At 48.1% G+C, this 24,810-nt stretch overlaps 2 protein-coding genes across 3 annotated transcripts; one reads left to right on the top strand and one right to left on the bottom strand.

The window, feature by feature from the left end:
* Positions 1–594: 594 nt before the first annotated feature.
* Positions 595–18,620, bottom strand: pogzb (pogo transposable element derived with ZNF domain b). Of its 2 annotated transcripts, none has more exons than XM_085424068.1 (19): positions 18,481–18,620; positions 17,255–17,373; positions 17,078–17,179; positions 16,356–16,579; positions 11,527–11,620; positions 11,296–11,451; positions 11,110–11,223; positions 10,838–11,027; positions 10,620–10,771; positions 10,426–10,526; positions 10,193–10,339; positions 9,960–10,094; positions 9,687–9,889; positions 9,443–9,589; positions 8,274–8,333; positions 8,070–8,182; positions 3,740–5,389; positions 3,624–3,660; positions 595–3,548 (listed from the first exon to the last, which is right to left on the bottom strand). In XM_085424068.1, exons 2-19 carry the CDS (start codon positions 17,367–17,369, stop codon positions 1,634–1,636), a joined length of 5,655 nt encoding a protein of 1,884 aa, XP_085280194.1. In that variant the 5' UTR covers positions 17,370–17,373; positions 18,481–18,620; the 3' UTR covers positions 595–1,633. The 2 variants fall into 2 exon arrangements, with proteins under 2 accessions (XP_085280194.1, XP_085280195.1); XM_085424069.1 differs by having other exon boundaries at positions 17,078–17,158.
* Positions 18,621–19,049: 429 nt separating this feature from the next.
* Positions 19,050–24,513, top strand: crdhl (cone RDH-like). The gene is made up of 8 exons (XM_085424075.1): positions 19,050–20,329; positions 20,440–20,580; positions 20,907–21,041; positions 22,128–22,319; positions 22,410–22,571; positions 22,650–22,769; positions 22,966–23,170; positions 23,979–24,513. Exons 1-8 carry the CDS (start codon positions 20,314–20,316, stop codon positions 24,082–24,084), a joined length of 1,077 nt encoding a protein of 358 aa, XP_085280201.1. The 5' UTR covers positions 19,050–20,313; the 3' UTR covers positions 24,085–24,513.
* Positions 24,514–24,810: the final 297 nt, after the last annotated feature.

Below are 24,810 nucleotides of genomic sequence, written 5' to 3'. Positions count from 1 at the left end.
TTGTTGTAAAAAGCATGATAATATATTAAGTAATCCAAAGTATTCAGCATACGTTACTGTCATTGAGTAACGTAACGGAATACGTTACAGAATACATTTTGGGGCATGTATTCTGTATTCTGTAATGGAATACATTTTAAAAGTAACCTTCCCAACACTGCTCGTGATGCATTTGACTTTTCATTTTATCTGCAAGCATTTAATCATTTATTTTAGCTGAATATTGTTGCTGAACATTTTCTGAACTTTCTGTCCTTAAAGGCCATTTTTTCCTTTACTTGTGTAGCTCTGCAATAACTTGCACTAAAGGTGTTTGAATAACAATAAAGTTTGATTATTGATCACAATTTATTCAGAGCTTTGAGGGAAAAGTGTCTCTGAGTGACTTGTTATGAAAGCGTCCTCCTGCATTGTCATTGTCACTCAGACTCTGAACCCGCTGGTCGGTTTGGTTTAGTTTCAGCAGCTCGTCAAGCCAACAGCAGGTAAACCTGATAAGATAAAAGTCACATGGCGCTCTGCTGATTTGTGCAGAGTCACCGTCAGGCACAACATAAAGTTGTTTTCTGAGAGTTATAGAGACGGACTCAGAGGTAGAGATTCTAGTTTTATTAATGAGGAACATTATCTAAAGTCTGTACAGCAGCACCAAAACATCATCAGCTTCACGAGGAGTCATAATCAGACGGACACTTCCTGGCCACAAGATCCAGACTAGCCAATCGGCTTCCAGGACTCCATTGTTCATCAGAAGAGAACCAGCATTCGCCTTGCGTTTTTCGCTTTAGGGTTGACGTGATCGCCTGAGTGGGATTACTGCGACCACCCATGATCATACCCAAACTCCACTCATGCTCTGAACACGGGTGGAGTTTTTGGTATGATATGATGCCATCGAGGCGGAGGTCCACCTCTGCTCACTTTAATGACTGAACCGTTTGATCACATTAGAAAACACGCTCACTTTCTGCACGCGGTGATGAATCTGCACCTCCACACGATGTTTTCACCTGCGGTCGTTTTTTGTGACCGTTTCGGTTTGTTAGCACATTTCCGTGTCAGTTTTCCCGGAGGATCACATTGGCCGAACGAGTCGACCTGGACGCAGGAACTTCTGGAGAGGTTTTTAACTATTTATGAAACAGACCTAACTATGAGAGCAGATGGAGATGGATCCTGATTGGCTGGTCTGGAAACAAATCTTACTGTAAATACAAAAACATAATATGAGCGGTGACTCGGCCACTCCACGATCCCTTTCTGTGTAAAACTCCAACATGTCTGTCAGAAAAGCACCTTCAAGGTTCATTTATTACCAAAAATAACAAACGAAGCAAAAATGTTCCCATCTGTCCGCATGGTTCACACGAACGGGGTGCAGTTCCCCTGTCGTCGACTAGATGGTGCTCGAATAAAAGAAACTGAGAACGCAACGATCAAGGAGCCGTTTCCACCGTTGTACCCCGGTTCGCCCCCAAACCCCCAGTGCCTGTAACGTTAGCACACAGCTGCAGTTGCTTACAGTCGATACCTTGACAGGTGTGCCCTCACCAACAGAAGGTTCCGCCCCCAGACCGTCCCCCTGTAGTGTTAAGAGATGGTGCAAAGTCAAGCTTGTGGACCTCCACCTAGTTCAGCTTTCCTCCTTCCTGCTGCCCTCTTCGCCGTTGGCCTCGGCCCGGCTCTTCACTGTTATCTTCCACTCGTCCCCAACCTCCTCGCCAATCACTATCCTGGTCTCTCTTCTCTCCTTGCTCACCTCCTTCCTATCCTCTTCTGTCTCCTTGCCCTCTTCTTCACTGTCCTCCTCAATTGTTTTAACCTCCTGTTTCTCATCACTGTTCTTCCCGTCTTCCTCCTCATCTTCCACCATCTCCTCCTCTGTCCTACCTTTCTCCTTAGCTTCCTTCCCTTCCTCCTCCATCTGCTCTCTTTGTTCTGACTCCTTCCTCGTCTCTTCCCTGTCCTCTTTCTCTTTCTTCTCTTCATCTTTTTTGTCCTCCTGATTCTCTTCTGATGTCTCTTCTTTCACAGCTTGTTCCTCCTCCTCTGAGTCCTCTTCATCCTCCAGTTCCAGCAGATCTGGAGACTCTGTCTCTGAAGCTTCAGCACCAAGCAGGATCTCAGTCAGCATCGTCAGTAGCTCGGACTGAATCCCGCCTCTTTTATCAGCTGTTGTTCTGTTGTCCAATTCCACGTTCTCCTCTTTGGGCCCCACCAGGAGACCCGTCAGGTCAAACGACTTCTTCCAAAGCTGTGGGACTTTATTCAGGTGTGTCAGAGCCTCGACCAACCAGTCAAATAACACCTGACCCACATTTGCTTGGAGGGACTGGGGTGATGTCTCCTTGATCTCCACTGGATTCCTGGCAGTGAACTCTGACCAGCGTGACAGCAGGAAGCGCTGCAGCACCGGCTTCATGCAGATCTCCAGCGGCTGCAGACAGAAGGAGCACCCACTAGGGATGACCACTGGCAGAGTCCCTGAGCTGCTGATGGAGGTGAGGAAATGATCACCCAGGTGCTCCCGATGCCGGTCCAGGACCAGCATTGACTTACTATGCTGAGCCGGGCCGGTGCGCAGCCACACCTTATTAATCCAGAGGTCCAACGCTTCCTCGACCGACAGCCCTTCTGGAATAGCCTCCAGCAAAATGAACTCTGGCAGGTCTCTTTCATTGAGCTTCCTGTTTCCCAGCACCAGAGCAGGTAGCATGGTGCCGTCAGCCAGCACCGTCAGGTACACGGTGAGCAGAGGCAAAGACCCTGTGAATTCCAAGGCCTCTGAGCGGCGAGACTTCTCCTGAACCAATCTCAAGTCCACAAAGATGCAAAGCTCATCCATCGCGGCAACGGTGCTCTTTGTCAGCTTGTGGGCCTGGATGATCTTCTGGGTAAACTCCTTGAAGGTCTTTACTTTGGCTTCCAGAAAACGCGGCAGGATGCGATCCAGTGTCGCAGCCCTGCCAGAACTCTGCACACCAAGTCGGTGCTCCAGCATGAAGTTCACCGCCCAGTCGTAAGAGATGCGGAAGGAGACACTAAAACCTCCTTTCTTCTTGAGGGTGGAAGCTTTGTGGAAGAGGTTGCTCTCTGTGATAGAAAGCTGCTGTTCACGCATGGATAGCACCCAGGCCACCATACGATCCGCACCATTGGTTTGGACCTTCTGCTCCTGCTCTTTTTCCTTTAGACGCTTCCGGGCCTCTTTCAGCCAGGATCGGATAAGCGGAGCCTCTGTTGCAAAGACGCGAGAGGCCTGGCGGAGTCCATCACAGAGAGCAAACAGGGCAATCCTCAGCTGACGGGCGGTCAGGAAATCCTCACGCTCTTTAGAGGCAGGTGCAATGGCCGGTGGTTGGGCATGGCCGTTTGCTGTTGATGGCATATGGAACTCTGGATCTTTGATAAAGTCTTCCTTAACCTCTTCAGTTTCTTCAGCGTCATCCAGGTCGTCCAGTCTCTCATCATCAGAAAAGTCCAGGTCCTCCACAGGGCCCATCGTCTCGTCCACGCTGTCCAAAACCTCATCCACCTCAATCGCTCCACTGCAGCAAAGACAAACTTTTATTAGTAGTTCACATCAAATAATCAAACATTTAACTGTGTGGATCAACACATACCTTATTCTGTCTTTGAGAAACCCAACTTTGATTGATCCTGTAAAAAACAAAAACAGCTCTTTGAAATTCAGAGCAATAAAACAGCTCCTTTCAGAGTTACCGAGTGAAATACTGACCTTTGTTTAGAGACGACAAGCCGTGATATTCCCAGAAGCAGCTTGGCTGTTTGCACAGGTTGGCTTTGCAGACGATGCAGCCATACACGCTCTCGTGGCGGATGTTCTTCAAGTTGCAGTTCTTGCACCTCTTGGACACATTACTGATCTTCGTCATCCTGTGCCTTTGTTTGACTGGCTCCTCTGCAACCTCGTTCCTTGTCACGCGCGACGTTGCAATCTCCATTGTCTCGAAGTATTTCTGGGCACACTTGGCGAGCTGATTGCCCAAGCGCTTGCGGAAATTTACCTGAGTAAAAAGACCATCCTGTACCCAGGCGGGAGGGTTCTCTTTGCGGCTCTCACGCAGCACAATGAAGGCGTTGACGATGCTCAGGTTGATCAGGAACCAGAAAAGGCTGCGCCAATGACGGTCCTGAGGGACCCCTCCCAGCGGGTTGCACGCCAGCAGCTGCTTGCAGATGTCGACACCCCGCATGTTCTCCTGCAACAAGCGGAAGGCCATGGGGCGGTCAATGGGGTCCAGTCCACCTACCTTGGTTTGAGACCTTCTCCAAACAGTATCTGGCTCATTTGGAGTTGCATTTGTTGATAGACACCCCATTTCCTTGGTATCCCTCCAGCGAGTGGCTAGCAGGGGGCCAAACTGTCTTTGTAGGAAGTCCCCTGGTTTCTCTAGCTCGCCCTCCTCCCACAGCTCCCTGGGTAGGATGGAGCTGGGAGGAGGGAAGGAGCTGGAGGCATAAATGCCCTGATCCAGAAGCTTCTGCATAAGTGGAACAGACGTGAGCGAGTTAGCAAGGTAGAGCTGGTGGTGTTTTCCCTCCAGACCGTTCACCAGTTCCGGCACTACGGTGAAGCCTGGATCCTGACCCGACTTAACCCCCATCTGTATGAAGAGACGGTGGCAGTAACCAGACTTTGAGTCACAGAGCAGCCAGACCTGAGGTTGAGTCTTCGGGTTCCCTTTGGTTTGGCTGCTGCCCTCTTCCAGGCTGGGCAGCAGCGCCCTGTCGATGGTTAGGCAGCAGTTTGGCCGGTAGGCATTCCACATGGCTTTGCTCAGGATTTCCAGCATCGGCCTGAAGATGTGTATCGAATCGCTGGGATTGCTGGTGCCACGGTACTCGTCTGTGGTGAAGCTGCCCATGCGGATGTTAGTGGCGATCTGCTTGAAGCGTTTAAAGCTCATTGCTCGATAGAAAGTGTAGCTGTTGTCATAGTGACTCCAGGACCAGTAGTGCGACGGGTCGGGAAGGTTTTGGATGCCCATCAGAATAACCAGGCCGATGAAACCTTTGATCTCGTGGGTGGTGACAGGAATCCAGTCAAGGCAGGTGTTGCTGAGGAAACGGCAAGTTTTGGCGTGGGCATTGGTCTCATTGGTGATCAGCTCAATGAGTGCTGCCGGGAAGACCAGGCTGAAGTAGTCGATGGCGTCGCTGCTCTTGGACAGGAAGTGGTGAGGGCCGCTGTTCTGCGTGAAGGGGCGGATGGAAGAGTAGGCATCATTAACCCCTGCTGGTTGTTTCCAACCATCTGCTGACTTCCAGGAGGGGTCAGGAAAGTCCTTGTTCTGATCTAGATCCCTTCCTTTTGAAGATTGTGGCTCCTCACTGTGGCAGAACTGGATGTCCGGTTCAACATAGGCTGGAACAAAACACAAAAAGAGGCTGGATCAACTCTACATTTCAGCAACTTAATCTGATTCTTTGGAATTAACCTAGCCACACCGACCAGACACAGGTTCGGAGACGTCCTGTCTTTAAAAGAGAAGTCTGAAATCTAGAGCTAATAAAACTCTCATCACATTTAAGTGACATCTTTATACCATTGTACGTGCGTCAGCAGGTTGGCCGAGACGCCGCCATCACTAAAAAAAAAAAAAAAAAAATTCAGCTAGCATCTATATCACAATCCTGACATCAGCATGACCTAGGCTATTTCTGAGTATGCACACTTGTGTATACTTGATAGCTGACAGGGTGATTGAGGCTCACTAGAGTCGGCGAGAACAGCGAACTCCTCGCACATTGTTTTCAAAGCCCCCCGCTGACTTTTGCTGCTCAGGTTAAACATGATGCCGGGGCGATCGTGGCTCAAGAGTTGGGAGTTCGCCTTGTAATCGGAAGGTTGCCGGTTCGAGCCCCAGCTCAGACAGTCTCGGTGGTTGTGTCCTTGGGCGAGACACTTCACCCGTTGCCTACTGGTGGTGGTCAGAGGGCCCGGTGGCGCCAGTGTCCGGCAGCCTCGCCTCTGTCAGTGCGCCCCAGGGTGGCTGTGGCTACAATGTAGCTGCCATCATCAGTGTGTGAATGTGTGTGTGAATGGATGTGTAAAGCACTATACAAATACAGGCCATTTCCCCAAATGATATATAAGTTACTTAGATAAATGTTAATGTTAGTTTCATTTCAATGTTGTATTTGTTCCTGAGTAAATCGGTTTGGCTGAGATTAAAGTTCAGCTTCATAACTGCACCGTTTTATTTAAATTTAAAGCCTTACTCTGAGAGCTGTCAGTATGAATTTCACCCGTCATATCCCCTGATGTAAAATGTGCTGTTCTTATTTAAACAGCTGACTCTGAATTAAATCTAATATTAAAAAGATTTTAATTCAGGAGGAAACATTTTCACCGGGAACAAAAGCAGTGTGTTAATACGTGGAGATCCTGAAGGATCCGACAATGATCAGATTATATTTGAAATATTTGTTCAGTTCTCTTCCGAATTACTGTAGCTGTCGGCTGTAAGCTTTGAGTGATTACTAAAATTTTCTAACATCTCTCCTGTTTCTACTAAGAGATGAAGCGTGTGTTTCTGTCATGTAGTGATTGTGTTTAACTGTATGAAGGTTATGAGACATGAAACCGATCATATGTAAAAGCAAATTTTGCCAAATTGCTTATCTGGAGCTGTGATGTCATCACCTACACTGTTGTTCCAATTGTAGAATGATCGCGCTGCGTTATCGGGAAGACCGCCAGATTCCCGTGTGAACTTATGAAATATGGACTAGCAAGAGCGTGAGTGCAGACTTGCGTACTTGAGTGTTGAGAAACAGCACTAATCTCTGCCTGTTCTGCTGCTCACTGCTGAAAAACACTTAATCACAGCAAGATTATTCCCTGATAACTGCAACTGCATGCTTCCTCTGTGAACCAGTTTAACATTAGAGTCTCCACAGCTGCTACAGAGTAGAACCTGGATCAAACAGTTAAACGCTTTGGAGTAAATTAAGTGAAATCTTATTTTAATTAAAAAACATTTAAAAGGTTAAACATACACGTGCATCAAGAAAACATGCATGAATGGGAGCAGCAGCTCCGTGTTGTTCAGGAAGTCAGAGGCAGAGTGGGGAGAGTGGGGACGTTTAATCAACCGGAGGAGCAGAAACCATCTACCAACCAAGGAATCAAAAATCCAGGCTTTGTATTTCCCAGCTGAATCACTTCTCATAACTTCCTGAAACGGAGAAAAATCCAGATGTTCTGGCTCCGCTGTGCAGACAAAAGCCTGTACACTATTCTTCATACAGGAGAAGCTGCGAGGCCGAGGTTAGTTTGTTCACTCCAAAACTTTCACCCTGACGTGACTGACGTTTAGAGCAGAATGCAAAGAACGGGACTGGAGCCTTCAGACTGAGCGACACAGCTGAGGCTCCAGGAAGTGCCCAAGTAAACATTTACAGCTCAGGCAGCCGAGAGCCAGAGGACAGATCTTTAACACTGCTTCAAGGTTGGATGAGTGGACAAGCCTGGAATTTTCCATGTTGCATCTACAAACTTTAAACAGCGATTGTTAGGCTGAGTAAACCTCGACCCCTCCCCTGTTGTTCCCCCGGTTGCAGAGACTGGAAACCTTCCAGTTCTTTGCCGTCACAGCGATGGATCAATTCCAGGCTCCCCACCAGGAAAAGTGTGATTTAAGAGGAAAACAGAGAGACCTCTGTGAACGCCAAGAACCCGTCGACCTTTCAGCTTCAGAGACGTCAGCTGATTTCCCCCCGAACAGCAGTTTCATCAGCTCCACTTTATCCTCATCGGGGTGTTTGTGCTACTCTGCAGCAGCTGTGGAGACGCTAACGTTGCACCATGAAGAAACCTCTGCTTGACACTTTATTAGCTACACAAGTGTACATGCACACACTACATGGTGTGTGGCTGTTGTGTGGATGTTATGTACATGTGTACACATTGTGTGCGTGCTGTACCCACTGAGCTGCCCTTTGTTTTAAACGAGCAGCTGAACGCAGCCTGTTTGGGTGTAGCAGCGATTGTTGCTGTAGATTGTGTTGTTATGGGTGTAGTTGTGGTGGTGCGGTCTTACTCCTGATCCTGCAGGTGGTGCTGTGATGCTCCGAGTTCATCAGCAGGTGATTGGCCATCAGGTCAGCTGTCTGAGAACTGAACTCACACCTGAAGCACTGCAGGTGGAACGGGCTGAGCGGTGAGGAAGAGAAGAAGAAAATGAGGAGGCGGAGCTTCATCGGCAGCACGAAGACCAACCTGATCAGATCAATGAGGTTCTCACCATGGAGGAGGCAGCCTGTGCAGGGGGACGGCTTTGTCTTTGGAGCGCGGGACGTGGTGGCTGCAGATAAACGATCGAGCATCCATAAATCCAGATTACTGCACGCACTACTGCTAAATAGGGCCGCCACAAGCGATTACTTTGATAGTCGACTAGTCACCGATTATTTTTGCGATTAGTCGACTAATCAGATCATCATCCATTGGACGTAAAACTACAGCTTATTGCACCAGCAGCATCTGCTCTTATATAACTATCATTAGCTTACAGCTTTAAGTGTTTAAGGTGCTAACTAACAATAAAGACAAGATGATCGTTTATTAAATTTTAATGAAATTTGCAGATTGTCTCAGTGAAGTTTAATAAACTCCTTGCTATCTAAAATATAACAGGACACCGGAGTAAATTCTGGAGCATCTCACACTTCTGATGATCAGCTGTCTGCTTGAGTTTATTCAGCTGTGTAAAAACTATAACCTTAATCTCAGCCAAACCGATTTACTCAGGAACAAATAAAACACTAAAAAAAGCCAAACAATAACATTTTAAGTTATCTAAGTGACTCATATATCATGTTTAACCTGAGTAGCGAAAGACGGCGGTGGGTTTGAAAACGATTAGCCGGGAGTCCGGTGTTCTCACAGCTCTAGTTAGCCTAGCCCCCGGCTAGCTATCGAGCTAGTGGGTAACAGACGTCTCCGAAAACGTCGGAGCGCTTTTGAAAATATGTGGTGTCTTGATAAACTGAGCAGATATTTGAGGTTTACACAGCTACATTCTCCATGAAAATATGTTAAACGTTTATTTTGTGACCCAGAAAGAATAATAAGAGTAATATTAAAACTAACTAGCTGCCGCCATTGTTGGAAACTGAGCTGGGCTGCGCTATGAATTCTGGGACACAGCTGCTTCTTCTTCTTCTTCGGGGTTTAACGGCAGCTGGCATCCTTGTACATGCAGTGCTGCCATCTTCTGTTTCAGTCCGTTATTACACTCTTAAATCCTGCTACTTATTCCTGCGTCTTTTGTGATCTTACAAAGCTTCAAACGACGCGTCGACTATTAAATCAGTCGTCGACGATTTTGATAGTCGACGTAATCGTGACTAGTCGACTAATCGTGGCAGCCCTACTGCTAAAGAATACTCCTGCAGTACTCGGATTACTTACTTGATCATGTGAGCAGCATAGGCCCGGGAGCAGCAGCTGCTGTAGGGGCACAGCAGGCAGTGGACGTGAGTCGGATAGTGGGCGGAGAAATCGGAGGCGTCGGTCCCGCACTCCAAACACACCAACCTGTCGTCATCACCTGACCTCCTGCAGGAGGAGCGGAGAGACACACCTGAATCATGTGACATCAACAACACAAGAGGAGGGGCCCAAAATCGACGTCACCTGTCACCGTCAGCCTCACCTGTTGCCATGGATTCGACGGCTGCCCAGCTTCTTGGTCGGGGACCGCGGTAATTTTGATGCTGTGGGGTTCTTCTGGATCAGAGACCTCTGTGGCTCCATCTTGATCTTGATTGGCTGGATGAGGGAGGCGGGGTTCTGGAGGAGGCGGCTTCCTCCTGATGTCACCGAGGGCCTTATCTTGCCATAGGTCCTGATGGTCACCTGAAGACACATGGACCAGTAATGCCACCTGTCTGGAGCAAGACATTTAAATCAAGACGAAGGCACTGACCTTTGACCCCGGCGGCAGGCCCTCCAGCTGAGGCGGGCGGCGGAAGCTGCGGTGGTTTTCCAGTTTGTGCTGCATCTTGTCTTTGAGGAAAACAAACTGCAGACGACACCTGTTACAGTGGAAGGCCTGGTTTATCTGGGAACAGAGAATTTCAAATTAAAAGACCCATCCACTTCCACTGCAGGAAGTCTACACCTGGTGTTTGTTCGTCTACACCTGGTGCGTGTGCTTACCTGGTGTTTGAGCAGGTGCTGCCGGTAGCTGACGGGATTTCTGGTCACTTTCAGACAGAAAATACAGAGCAGGAAGCACGAGTCTCTGTGGAAGCTGGAGAAGTGCTGAAGGACGTCCGAGTAGAAGGACGAGCGATACGAACACACCTGCGAGGTCGTAACACCTGAGGTAAGGATCAGACCTGACCTAGGACGGCCCGTAGGTGGGAAGGGGCGGGTCAGTGGTCACTCACCTGGCAAACGTAAGGCATCTCACCCGGTTTGTGGTTGGACTTCATGTGGTTTAAGAAGAGTGGCTCGCTTTCAAACGCCCACTCACAGATACGACACATACCTGAGAGACAGACAGGTGACAGGTGAGCCCTGAGCCAACGCAGCTCGTCACACATGCAAAAACACAGGCAAGCATTCCGTGTGTGGGTCTTACAGGAGGAGAGGGTGGGGCCGTGCACCTGGTCCTCGTGGCTCTGCAGCTGAGCGTCAGACGAGAACTGACGGTAACAGAACCTGCAGCACTTCCTGTCATCATCGCCGCCGCCATTAATCAGCTCTGAGTGCTGGAGCATGTGCTGCATCAACCTGCACACACACACATTAAACATACAGAGCACCGCATCTGTATCCCGCGTGTGCTCAGGTGCTCACCTCAGGTTATTCTCTGACAGGTGAGAGCAGATCTGGCAGGTGAAGGTGGAGGTTTTGATTCCCAGTGGGAGGGGCTTCCTCAGACTCAGATCACCTTCAAATGTGCCATAATAAAACTCCTCCACGCTCATCACCACACGGGTGGAGTCAGCCGAGTTTGTGCTGACAGTCGAAGGGGCGGAGCGAGCGGCTGTGGGAGCAGGTGACACACACACAAAGGTAAGACGTAACAAATCTGAGCACACACAAGCACTGACAGGTTATTGGTGTACCGCTGCTGATGGGAGTGGCTCTGGTGACGCCATTGGCTGAACCTAAGGGGAGGGCGGGGGACCCAGCCACCTTCAGTGTATTGGCTCCGCCCACTTGGGTCACGTGGAGGTTAACTGAAAAACATGAAACTGGTCAGTTTGAGTCGTCCTAAAAGAAGCTCCTCCCACTCTAGGTGTCACGCTCACCGGGTGCTGGTGTGCTGGTGCGAATCGTCAGCGTGGCGGGCAGCTGCATGGCAGTGAAGGTCGAGCCGGGCTGGGTGGGACCTCCTGAGGGGGCGGGGCCTGACCTTACCGGCGACACGCCCACACTGGGCCGAACCAGCTGACCCAGCGACGGGGCTGTGGACAGGAAACGGCTGATTAGCGATCGGCTGACATCGATCACGGATTTCGTCACCAATTAGATCGACCTACACCGGATGAGCGTGAGCGGCTGCACCGTCTGACCCGGCTGCAGGTTCAGAACCAGAGGAGCGCCGGGGTTCACCACCGTCTGCACCGGGAAACCCTGTACATCCAAACACACGACATCACCATGACACAACGTGGAGACTCAACAGCTTATCTCAGATGTAGTCCCGCCCCCAAATCTGCCCCTGCTTCCTGCTCCTCTCAGACTGGACATCGTCACCGTCTAGAATCTATTCCATTCGATTTGAATCTGGGAAATTTTGCCTATAGAAAGGAAGCTGACACTCGCAAGACTTTATCAAAGGTGTGAGCATCACAGCGAGGCCTTTGTGTCAAAGTAGCTGAAGATAAAACAGAAAAACATGAAGGTGATTTTTCTGTTCTGGGATTTTATAAAAATAGTCTGCAGTACTTCTGCTTGTGGGGATAGGTTAATTGGATAATCCAAATTGCCATTAGGTGTAAATGTGCGAGTGAATGTGAGTGCGAATGGTTGTCTACGTCTATGTGTGTTCGCCCTGCGACAGACTGGCGACCTGTCCAGGGTGTACTCCGCCTCACGCCCTATGACAGCTGGGATAGGCTCCAGCGCCACACGCAATGGATGGATGGATATTCTGCAGTACATCAAAAACGAAAGAAAACCATTAAAACCCTTTGACTGCCTCACCAAGATAAATACAATGAAAAAATTATTTGTTCATATTTTCTATTCCTTTAGGTCAATAATGATCACAATCAAAAAAAAAAAAATAATTTATACACACCTTATAGTTTTTTAAATATTACCCTCTACCAAACGGTTGAGATGTCTCTCTATAGTACAACTACATAAAGTTCTACAGACATAACTAGTAGAAAAAAGTAAAGGTTATACTCATTTTGCAAAACAATAACTACCCAATTTTGTGTTTGACCCACTTTATTGTGGTAGTAAAACATCAAACATTGTTGGATTCCATTTCAACAGTGGGCGTCATAATAACAAACCACAAAATGTATAAAACACAAAAATATTGTAAATTTGATCAAAACTTGATCTGCAATTACCGAAAATTCATAAACATACAAATTCACTTTTGACCTGTTGTTAACATAAACTTTTCACTGTAGTGTTGGAACAGCACTAACATTTTTTTTTTTTTTCCAGAAAATTCTGGTGGTATATTATATACCATTGCCATTTTGCACTGAAAAATTTGAGAACACACTGAAACAGTTCTGGCTCTTTTCTTTTGCCGTTCATGCAACTTCACCAATACCCCTTGATGATTAGATCTTCTGGTGGTACACTGCAAAGCATTCCTGACTGGCATTCAAGCACAAGAAAACATTGCATTTTTGGCATTTCCATCTTGAGACGCCCTTTGGACAGTAATTGCATCGGCCTCGCTTGTCACAGTGAAGTGGCCAATGCCCAAAGCAGTCATATCGCACATCTGGCTGTGGTTGTGAGGGTCTTGGGGTGTATCGTTTCTTTGGTGGTGGTGGAGAGCTGGATGATGGTTGGCCAACTTTGGATGCTGGCTTGTTGACTTGTTTCAAGCTATGCGCAACTGCCAGGCGGAATCTTTTGAGTGTGATTGGTTTCTGGTTTAGTTGTCCACATTCCCTCTTGTAGACCAGCCAGGAATTTGCAATGGACAGATCAAGCATGTAACCAAAGAGTGGCAGGTACCATCTTGTAGACTTGGCTGGGGTCTTGTACAGGTGTACCAGCATGTCAGAGAGATCTATCCCTCCCATATGCTCATTGTATGCAGGGATGAGTGATGGGCATGGGATCATAACTTTCGCCTTGGACTCTTTGCTCCAGTGTTTGACAGTTGAAAGTGGCATGATCCCAGAAGCATTACTTAGCAGGTTCACACATTTGTTGTCAAACCATTTAACTGCGATCACACCTTCAGCAGACCTGTAGTCAAAAGCTCCACGCCCTCTCTTCATCAGCTCTTTGTCTGTCATCAAAGTGGCTCCACCTGTGCGATTTGGTCGAACAGTGCCAATGCACTTGACACCCAATGAGGTGTCTAGGTGCTGGACCAGCTTAAAACTGGTAAAATAGTTGTCACAGAACACAACAGAAAGCCTTGGCTGTGTTATGGTTTGGCAAAGTGTTGTCACCACTTTGGCTCCCAAAGGTAACATCTGCTCCTCTTCACTGAGGGTAACGTTGAAGAATGTGGAAGGTCCCTGACCAGGTCATGAATGATGCCAGATGAACTTGCTCGGCAAAACACCTTAAAGCCCCATTCGTCTGGCTTGTTGGCAATATATTGACGGAGATTGCCAGCCCTTGTGCCTTTATATGCTACCATGACCTCATCTACGCTGTGCTTATTTGTTGATGGTATCTGGAGGCATTGCTCACGAAGCATATCAAAGAGAGGTCTGATTTTTTTAAATCGGTCTTGACTCTCATTGCACTGCTGATTATCACTGAAATGAATGAACCGGCGAAAAAGCTGGAATCTCTTCTTTGGCATGATATCTGCTATCACACTGAAACGTGACTCATGGTGCCAGTAATCCTCTAGCGATGGAAAGTTGAAAACACCCATGAATAGGAGGATTGCCAGAAAATCTTCAATTTCCTTAGGGCTAGTCTTGATTGTGTCCCCCAACTCTTGAGCAGAATACAGATTGGTATGATAGGCAATATGATCAATCATTTCATCAGTGAAGAGCATTTTGAAGTACTGGAATGGGGACTGTAGGGCGTCAGGCGTTTCGAAACTTGCATCTGGAACTTGAAATTCTTCAATGTCCTCATGCTTCCAGATTCTTCTTGTGTCTTTTTTTGGGACTAAAGAGGAAGATGGGTCTAATGTATCCTCTGCTTCATCCAAGGGAACTGTTTTTAGGATAGGTTTCCCTTTTTTGCTCATTTTACGCAAAAGTTTATTAGATCTACTTGTTGAAGGAGCATCTTCATCCAGGGAAACATTAAAGCAGCTTTCATCACTATCATCTGCAAAATTGGGTTGAAAATCTGGATCCTCTATTGGGTCATCATCACTCAGTTCACCATCGGAGTCCTGAGAATTTTCAGGTACAAGGGCCAGGTAGGTGCGTTGTCTTGCTCCATAAAAGGATTTGCAATCCATCTAATAAACATAAAAAAAAAATACAATTGTAGAAATATAGTTGGTTTGATTTCCATGTGTCATTTAAAACTGTACTCTAAAAAATAATCACAGAAAGTGAGTAAATCTTTAAACATTAGAACATTTTGTAACATACAGTATTTGTCATGGAAAAATGTAAACATGTCATATTTACATGTATAGATCATTAAATTATTTATATTCAATAGTAAATAGTCAATTTCATATGTTAAAACAGCAGTTCTAAACATTAGCTAAGTTTTACTACTCTTACCATCAATTGACAAATCAACCGTTTGGTTGAGCATGTTTTTAAAAAAATATTACGGATTTATTACAGCTATTTTCTGGTATCAAATGACATAATCATGTTCAGTAAAGACTCTGACATGTTTATACTGTAGAAAAATGTACTTACCTTTAAAGTTTTTAGCCAAAACAGTCCATGTGTCCAGAGTGATTTTTTGCTTTCTGATTTCTTGGTTGGAGGGTGGCAGATGAGGCCTGCCATATCCTGACACAGTGCCATCTAGTGTTTTTTTTAGGATAACATAACTCAACCAAGTGGTAGAGATGGCTCAATAAGGTTGAGTTAAGCTAAGTACTCCAGTTCATTATATATAGTCTCTCAAAATATGCTAAACCAAATGTTTGAGCAGGCAGTCAAAGTTAATCAACACATGAACATTACCTCTGAAGTTACAGCGGTTTTATTACAGACACAGCGTTTTGCATAATTTAAAAAAAGTTTAAATTTGTGCAGAAGCCTGTTGAACGGCAGAAATTAGGTTTTCTTTTTGTGTGCGTGACAAACAAACAAGATTTTAGACGGGACACACACACACACACACACACACACACACACACACACACACACACACACACACACACACACACACACACACACACACACACAGACAGACAGACAGAGAGAGAGAGAGTAGTTTACGTCTTTGTGCAGAACCTGAGATTCTGGCGTTTCAGGCAAAATAAATTTATACTTAAAAATCCTTTCAGGATTTTAATGAATCGATTTTACGTTATCCAAGCTAGAATCAATTTTAATCAATAAATCGATTATCAAAACCCAGCCCTAACCAAAATCCTAAAGTGAACTTCCTGTTTTATGTCACCAGAGTCGCACTGAACCAGGAGAGAGTTTACTCAGCTGAGCAAGAGGATTTCCTCACAGACCGCTTTTCACAGCGCCCCCTGCTGGGCATGAGAAAGAATGCAGGTTTAAAATGCTGCACCCACGTTTTACATCAGGGTGGGGATCTCCAAGGGCCGGTGTCCTGTGGGTTTTAGATCTCAACCTGGGCCAACACACCTGAACTAAATGATTAGTACAGGTGTGTTGAGGAGGTAATGTAGCCATTTAAATCAGCCGTGTATGCTCGAGGACACGTCCACAACCTGCAGGACACCGGCCCTCGACCAGCCGAGGGAGTGGCTTAGTGACCAAAACAAAATAACCAAGATTATGATTTAAAATAATCGTGAGCAAAACACTAAATCACTGTTCCGACAGCCTGACTGCCTGCAGCGGTTTAAAGGGTGGAGCCTAAACTCTGGATTATTGTTCATGGTTTTAATTTATTACGCTAGAGTACACATGTATGTTTCACGTTATGTTACTCGTTATTCTCACGTTTTACTCATTTCACAGAGGAGCGTTCGGCCTGGCTGACCTGCTGAAGCACAGGGTGCGTTTGATTTCCATACCTGTGTAGTGGTGAGCAGGATGGGCTGGCTGCTGCCGGTGCCGGCGGCCGCTGGAAGTAGGAACGTTCCACCCGCTGTCTGAGTCAGGATGAGTGGTGGAGCTTGAGCCATCAGGCGTGGGGCCGTGGAGGCAACAGGGAGGCGCGGGGCAGAGGAGGAGGCGGTAACGACAGAGGAAGGAGGTATCACAGAGGAAGAGGAGACGACCTGGGCAGGTGATGAAGCTGAAGAAGAGAGAAAGGTTAGCAGAAGGACTCGGTGAAAGCTTTTACGGAGGGACGCGGAAGCACAGACTGCTCCTCCACATCCAGGAACACCTTCAGCTCACAGCACCGCGTCTCTGCTGCTTCAGGCTGTTCCAGGATCAGCTTCAGACATCGTCACGTTTGGTTCTCCAACAAAGCTGCTGAAGCTCTGCCTGTCCCAGAGAAGAGGTCTGCTGCTTTTACCTTTGACCTGCTGACCCTTTGCTGCCACTTTCCTCCACACTGTGTTAGCTCTGCTGCTCTGACACACGAACATCAGACAGAGAGCGCCACACTCAACACCTGAACCTGACGACACCTGTAAACTCAGCTTTATTCATCTCGTGCTAGATCACACAGTCAACAGTCATGCTGTGAGAGTCTACAGTAACACAACTGATCTAAGCATCCAAGTGAAGACGCCGTCTGGGGCTCCTGTTGTGTCATCGGCTATTCAAAGAAACACCGAACACATACCTGTTGCAGCAGGTGTGATGGGTGGGGGGGTCCTTGGAGGTGGAGTCTCAGAGACTGGGAGTGGAGATGGAGAATCCTCCACTACATGGAGAGAGAGAGAGTCTGGTTCTAGGGTTTGACTCAGGTCCAGAGTGTCCAGAACTGGTTTTAGAGTTTGGACCTGGTTCTGAGACTCACCTGGCTCTCCATAGTTGTCCATGAAGTCCATGTCATCTTCCTCCACACTGTCATCCACCTGTTGCCATGGCTCCAGCTCCTCCTCCTCACACTCCATAAACAACTCTGTATCCATGTTGCTATGGAAACCACCAGAGAAACCATCATTGTAACCACGATAAAAGAAAAATCTGACCAGCAGCATTTCCACTACGTCACATGACATTGGTACACTGGTACTGCACACCTGCAGCTTAGAGTTATATTTAACCTGAGAGCCAGGTGAGCAGGTGATCTTTTCGCAGGTAACTTTAGCTGTAAATACTCGAGTGTGTTTAGTTTCAGAGAACACCTGTGAGCCCAAAGACCAATGAGAGAAAGGCGGAGTCGTCTCTCAGCATTACCACAGTGACATTAAACCAAAAACTACAAACAGACATGTCCTTCAGGGACAAATCAGCTGAAAGACTCTGTGGTGCGTCCACAGCCTGAGGACGGGTCCATCAGGTTTGATCAGCATCACAGACGCTGATGTTTGTGTCAGTGAACCTCACAGCTGCGCAGTTCAGTCCCGGTTTGAACAGAAGTCGGTAGATTTAAAACATTTATGATTTAAATGAGGACACCTGTGCAGTCCAGTCAAACACCTGCGTTTGCCGAACACGCTGATCAGGATGACCTGACCCCGCTGATCACGCGCACAATCACGGCAGCGGCGTTAGTGTGGACAGACTTCCGGTCACTGTGACGTTTCGATGCCTTCTGTTGCTGCCGTTTGTGCTCTGTCTCTTTGTCACGGCCCTTATTTTAAATAAAGTAGTGGTGTGATTAACAAAGGCTGGCCTTCATTCGCTCAGCTGACGGTGAAGTTAAACAACAGCAGCTCTGCACAAACTCTGACGTCGGTAAATCTTTTTAAATAAAGTTGGGTTCAATCAGCTGTAGTTGCAGGTGTAATGGCAGCTGCCGCCACAGGGGGCGCTCAGCCCGCTCTCCGGGTTTTTGTTCCTTTCAACCCGGCTGAGACGCGCCTGTCGGCGGGGACCCGAACCTACAGGCCGAGCGGGCCCAGCTGAGCCGAGCCGGGTCACCGGGCTCTCGGTCAGGACCAGAGCTCAGCACGCAGCGCGCACCCCGTCTGCACCGCCCCGCCGGGGGCAGCTCGTCGCTGCACGCCGAGCGCCTTCCGAAAGCTTCAGCGGGGCCTGCGTGTGACGCCGGGACAAGCCGTGCCGGGCCGGGCTTACCTGAAACTGGAGCGGCACCGCAGAGCTCGGACGGGTTCGCACGGCTCTTCTCGAGGCGCGCTCCGGTTCGACAGTCAGGGGGCGGGCCTTCCGCCCGCTGCCGTTTTACAACTGCGGATTGGTCCGCACAGACACGTCACTTCCTGTTCAGGTGGCCCTGCAGCTCATTGGTCAGTGGAATCTTTGTGGAGGAGCTGAACCGAGTCGCGGCCGTCAGGATAGAGGCGAGCAGACCGGATTACCGGGCCGGGGGACAGCGGGCTCCGCGGCCGGTCAGCGGGGAGCGGGGGGAGCGACGGGCGCCAGGACCGCCGCCACGCTTGGGCCAGGGCGCCATCTTCTTTTTGTTTTGTTTGGATGGGGCGTGACCAATGTCCGTGACGTCACGAGCTGAAAAAGCGCGTCGTAAAATAAAAACGAGTTTATTTTTTCAGGTGTTTGTGCTTCAGAAAAAAGTACCTCACACAGGTGAGGCTCACCTTTCAGCCAGGTCTCAACACAGTGGCACGCGCACTGAACTTCCTGTGACACGCTGTGATGTCATAATGAACCAGAAGTTTTCCAGAGTGTCTCCGCACAAATCACGTAAATCTAAAATGTATATTTTCTGAATCATTTTCAGCTTAGAGCAAAGAGAAGGTTTCATAAAATAACTAGCCCTGGCAGCATAACGTGCCGTTTTTGTCCCCGTGTTTCTGAAGCACACACCCACAGAGTGCTGATGTGGATCTGCAGACCTTTAAATTAGACTTTGGTTAGTAGAGTTTACTGACAGAGCAGATGAAACTCGAGCTGCGAGCAGGACTGTTATATGTATTATGTAGTGATTTTATTCTGATTTTATTTCATTTTATTGTTTACCAAAGAGCAGAGCGTCATCGAAGTCAACGTTATTGTCAAAAACTACATGTACAGATCACACACAGGAACCTGCAGGGCTCCCGTGGCCCTCAGCGTTACACTAAACAACATGAAAGTCTTATACACACAAGTGTCCAACACAATGCGAGTGTTTGTGGGCACTGTGGGTCAGAGGGCAGACGTGGGTGCAGGTCTGGTCGACAGGTTCAGCATCCTGACGGCCTGATGGATGAAGCTGTCTCTCAGTCTGCTGGTTTTGGCCCCGAGGTTCTTCAGTCTCCTTCCTGATGGCAGCAAACTGAAGAAGCTGTTGGACGGATGGGTGGAGTCACCTGTGACGCAGAGAGCTTTTTGGGTGAGGCGGGTGCAGTAGATGTCCTGGAGAGAGGGAAGAGAAGCACCCACGATCCTCTCTCTGCTCTCACTGCTCGCTGTAGCTGTTTCCTGCAGGCCCAGTGCAGCAGCCGTACCACACGGTGATGCAGCTGGTGAGGATGCCTCTGTAGAAGGTGCTCATCGTGGGGGTCGAGGCTCTCGCTTTCCTCAGTTTGAGCAGGAAGTAGAGTCACTGTTGGGCTTTACTGACCATGATGCTGTGTTCTTTGACCAGGAGAGAACTTCTGAGATGTGCACACCCAGGAACTTGGTGCTGCTTACTCTCTCCACAGCAGCACCACTGATGGTCAGTGGGGTGTGCAGGGTGTGAGTTCTCCTGGTCTATGATGATCTCCTTGGTCTTCTCCACGTTCAGGGACTCAGCCAGATGTTTAACTTCACTCCTGTCGTAGGTCTCATGGTTGTTGCTGATGTGACCTACCACAGTTGTGTAGTCTGCAAACTTGAGGAAGCAGTTGTGTGATGGTGTGCAGTCGTGGGTCAGCAGAGTGAAGAGCACATCCTCGGGGAGCCCCCGTGTCCTGCTGCTGGAGGTGCCGACCGACTGTCATCACTAACAGTTTCTTCTTCCTGCCCATGGCAGAGATTGGTGGTTTGTGGAACTGATTCCAGAGCAGCTCTGTGCTGGATAATCTCCTCTAATCTGTTAATCCTCCTTCTTCCGTCTAGTTTAGCTCCCTCTCAGTCTGTTCTGACCTGCAGGGATGAAAGCTGCACATTCTGGGGGCTTCCTGGTGCTGCCGTGGCCCGGTGGCGGCGGCAGCTCAGACCCGGCCCAGGGAGAGGAAAGTCAGGGCTGCCTGATGCTGAGATCTGGAGCTCTGCTGGGAGTCACGCTGATCTGTAAGATTTAACTTCTCATTAATTCAAACAGTGTTACATTACAGCCCAAATAATGTCTCAGTTAATAATACAGACTGAGAGCCACTGACCTGCATGAGGACAAATACATTCTTGTTGTTCTGCATTCGGGGTCCAGATCCACAGCTGGAGCCGCTGCTGCTGCTGTGAGCTTACATGCAGAGTCAGTTTTGATGCAGGCAGGTTAATGTCAGCGTTCCTCGAAGAGTTCATGAAGAAATACAAATGCTGAGTTTCTCACAGAAATAACAGATCCAGGCCTCGCCCCACTGCTGCCGTACTGACAGAGAGTGTGTGTGTGTCTGCAGGCGTGGCGGTGTTGAGGAAGTGGATCGCAGGTGGAGTTTGTCGCTGTTCGGTTCGTCTGGATGGGAGAACAGTTGTGATCACTGGAGCAAACGCTGGCATCGGCAAAGAGACGAGCAGAGATCTGGCACGCCGAGGTCAGCCCGGTTTGATCCCGTCTTACTGCCCGAACACTCGAGTGTCTCCTACAAGAAAGGACGAAGCTTTAGAAGCTGCTGACAGGGAAACACTACAGTCCCATGTTGTGGGCGTGTTATTGTAATCTGAGAAACACCTGTGATCCAGCCAAACATTCCCACGCCATAACACTGCATCCACCCTTTTCTCTCCATCCTCCTGATACAGCTTCATCTCAGTTTCACATGTCCAAAGACGGTTTTCAGAAAGCGCTTGTTTTAAAGTCTGATCGATACCCAAGGTCTGCACCTTGTTGTATCTCCATCCATGAAAGCATCGCAGTGATCGTCCTGCACAGCGTTTCAGGCCTTTTAGACGCTGTGAAGTTGTTTTTCTTACCATGGAAATAATTCTGTAATCTTCCACTTCAGTGTTTTCTGTGGTCGTTAAGGTTCTTGGTGCTGCTGAGCTGTTTGGTGCATTGATTATTTTAAACACTGATCCACTGATTTGATTGGCTGTTCTTTAGTGAACGTGGTGCTCAGCTGTGGAAATCTTTCTTCGTTTCACTCAAATGTGATTGAAAGTCATTCGACATCTGTAACAGTTCAAAGCATTTCTAGAAGGTCATGAAAGAAGACGAGATGTGCGCGAGGGCGACTAATCCTGGCTCAGCAGCCGAGGCCTGGGCGCGTCCGAGTGCTGCCGCCATGTTTCCCACTCCAGGAACAGAAACTCTTCTTTCTGTTCTCGTGAAAGCTGAAGTCTGTACATGTTTCACCTCACCACTTACTTTAAAAAAGCAATTAGTTACTAATTACTGATCACTTACTTAGTTACCTTATTACTTAGTTGCTTTTCAAAAAATGAATACACAAGCTGAATATGAAATAAACTGAATCGACCTTTCAGTACATTTTGTCTTCATATCAATTTGAATCAAATGTAAAAATCTCTTTGTTGTTTTATGAGTTTTAACCTTTTAACTTTACGCATCAAGCAAAAATGAAATTATTTCAACTGCATGTTCCAGCATATAAAATAAAATCATGTTTTGTGTTTGCACAGCGGACGCTGATGTGTTTGTCACTTGTTACTGCATTAAGGAGCCCGGGTAGTGATGGCGTGCAGGGACCTGACCCGGGCAGAACGGGCGGCTGAGGAAATCCGCCGGTCGACAGGAAACGGTAACGTGGTGATCAGACACCTGGACCTCGCTTCCACGTACTCCATTAGACAGTTTGCTAAAGACTTCCTGGACAGCGAAGAAAGGCTGGACATCCTCATCAACAATGCAGGTGAGCGCACCTGTGAACAGGTGAGCGCACCTGTGAACAGGTGAATGCCCGTTCGTCTTTTTGTCGTTCTGAGCATCCGTCTGTCTGCAGGAGTGATGATGTGTCCAAAACAGCTGACCGAGGACAACTTTGAGACACAGCTGGCGGTCAACCATCTGGGTCACTTCCTGCTCACCAATCTGCTGCTGCCGAAGCTGAAGAGCTCCTCCCCCAGCCGTGTGGTCAACGTGTCCTCCGTTGCCCACCGTGGAGGTACCCCCAACCTCTTAAAAGATCTCAGTGCTGATGATGTTTGCGTTGTTTCTTTAACACCTCATGTGTTTCTTACAGGTCGTATTGACTTTGACGATCTGTTCTTCAGCCGGAGGCCGTACGGCGCTCTGGAGAGCTACAGACAGAGCAAACTGGCTAACATCCTGTTCTCCAGAGAGCTGGCCCGACGTCTCTCAGGTCCCCACAAACACTGAACGCCACAAACGCTCAGAGGTCCCCGTAAATATTCAAAAGCCTCAGAGGTCCCTACTGTAAAATGGTTTGACGGGAGGAAGGGTTATCTCGCCTCTCAGCGCTGTGATGTGATTGACCGCCGAGCTCCCAAAAGTACCTGTGAACCCGCCTCCTGACTCTGTCCTCACCTTTCCTGCAGGCTCTGGTGTGTCGTCGTTCTCTCTTCACCCAGGCGTGATCCGGACCGAGCTGGGTCGCCATGTGGAGGGTTGGTTCCCCCTGGTCGGGCTGCTGCTGAAGCTCCCATCCCTGCTGCTCATGAAGACTCCGTGGGAGGGCTGCCAAACCAGCCTGTACTGCGCTGTGACGCCGGGCCTGGAGGAGTTGTCTGGATGCTACTTCAGGTAGGAGGCAGGGGAGGGGCCGAAGAAACACCTGTGCCTCTTTCTGTTCCCTGAGCATCTCAAAGTGTTAAAGTCCGAGGAGCAGAATTCAGGTAAAACAAGAGTAGACGGCTCTGATAATAAATGTGGGCGTGTCTGAGCTGCTGAATGGTAAACAAATAAAACCGTTCTGAGATCAGAGTTTTCACTTCCTGTCATTTCTCTGTTTCCTTTCATGAGATTTCTCCTCTCTCAGCTTTAAGTAGTAAACACGTTCGAATAAATGGAATAACTTTTTAAAATGATGTTACTGAAGCCCTCTGCGTTTCTGCCTGCCAGCGACAGGGTGGACTACTTTGTTTCAGCTGCTGCTCGCTAGCTTGACTGTCAGCGTGCATCCGCAGGCTGTGAGAGGCTATCACACTGACACAGATACCTGCTAATCACTAACATCCAATTAAAACCCACAAATTTCACTCACCTAAACCAGAGCTCCGCCTTCTTGGACATTAACCTAACAGCGGCCATATTATTGGTCAGACGATGTCATTAAAAATGAGGCTCCGACAGCACAAACACAGAGCAGAGGTCCAGGTCGCGCCTGCAGGCAGCGAGCAGCTACAGCTGCCTGTGTCAGCATCCACTTCTCGGTCAAAGAGGCAACGATGCAAACTTTGAACCTGGACGTTAGAAGAGCTGCAGGTTTTGAACTTCGGGTTGATTGATGAACAAAGACACGTTCAAACATTGCAGAGCTTTTCTGGGGTTATTTCCATTTTAAACACATTAAACTGAGTCACTTGTTCATTGTTCATATCTGTGTTTGCAGCGACTGTGCAGAGAAAGAAACTGCTCCAGAGGGACAGGACGATGTGGTGGCAAGAAAACTGTGGGAGGTGAGCACACGTCTGGTCGGACTGAAGAACACCTGCTGACCTTTAACCTCTGACACACGAAGCAATGGAGCTGCAGACTGCGGACAAATGAGGACAGAAACAAACAGATTTACCTCTTGTAGAGACAAATGAAGCTCTGTGTTGTTGCCCCGTTTGAGTCCCAGATGTTCCAGCTGCTGATATTTGTCCTGTCCTCCAGAACCTGGACTCTCATGTGCAACATAAACCTCCATGTCCCCCGACTGTCCCCTCGCTGTCCCCTCACTGCTCCCTAAATATTTCCTGACTTTTCCTTCGTTTTTTCTCCATTGTATGTTTATTATTCCATCACGTATCTTCATGCTTTCCTCTTTTGATGCTTTCGCTGACTTCCTGTGTCCTCCTCTTTACTGGTTGCTGATGTGTGGAGTTCAGCTGTGTGGACGTGAAGCTTTGGGTGTTATTAAAGACAGTTTGACTGTTTCTATACTCTGTGTGTGTTTGATAGATTCAGTAATAATAAATCCAGAATGCTCTGTGGGTGGAGCTTGGCGAGCACCTTTCTTTCCAATAAATGAGGCCTCATTTCTTACGCGTGGTTCCAGCTCTTCTTGGTATCACAGGGTCAGAGTGCTCCAGAAGGGTTCATTTTTCAGCTTTGGGATTCTTGCAGTGACAGCATGGAGACACTTGCTCGGTAATAAGAAAATAATGAGATCCTACCGCCGGCTTTCACCCTTAAATATCCGTCTTACCTTCTCATCCATGTCGTGTTTTGGTGCATAT

Source organism: Rhamphochromis longiceps, linkage group LG11 (assembly GCF_057381845.1).
Source record: "Rhamphochromis longiceps isolate RC_006_pf linkage group LG11, R_longiceps_female_GT1.1, whole genome shotgun sequence".
Lineage (NCBI taxonomy): Eukaryota > Metazoa > Chordata > Actinopteri > Cichliformes > Cichlidae > Rhamphochromis > Rhamphochromis longiceps.
This window is presented reverse-complemented; position numbering and strand designations above follow the sequence as displayed.

Excerpts from the sequence above, each read along its gene's own strand:
- crdhl (XM_085424075.1), top strand. Across the intron at positions 21,042-22,127 it reads CAGAGATCTGGCACGCCGAG|GAGCCCGGGTAGTGATGGCG; the intron begins GTCAGCCCGGTT and ends TACTGCATTAAG. Across the intron at positions 22,572-22,649 it reads CTCCGTTGCCCACCGTGGAG|GTCGTATTGACTTTGACGAT; the intron begins GTACCCCCAACC and ends TGTTTCTTACAG.
- pogzb (XM_085424068.1), bottom strand. The coding sequence starts at position 17,369 with ATGGATACAGAGTTGTTTATGGAGTGTGAGGAGGAGGAGCTGGAGCCA. Across the intron at positions 11,452-11,526 it reads GCCGCTCACGCTCATCCGGT|CCCCGTCGCTGGGTCAGCTG; the intron begins GTAGGTCGATCT and ends TCCTGTCCACAG. Across the intron at positions 8,334-9,442 it reads TATGCTGCTCACATGATCAA|CCACCACGTCCCGCGCTCCA; the intron begins GTAAGTAATCCG and ends GTTTATCTGCAG.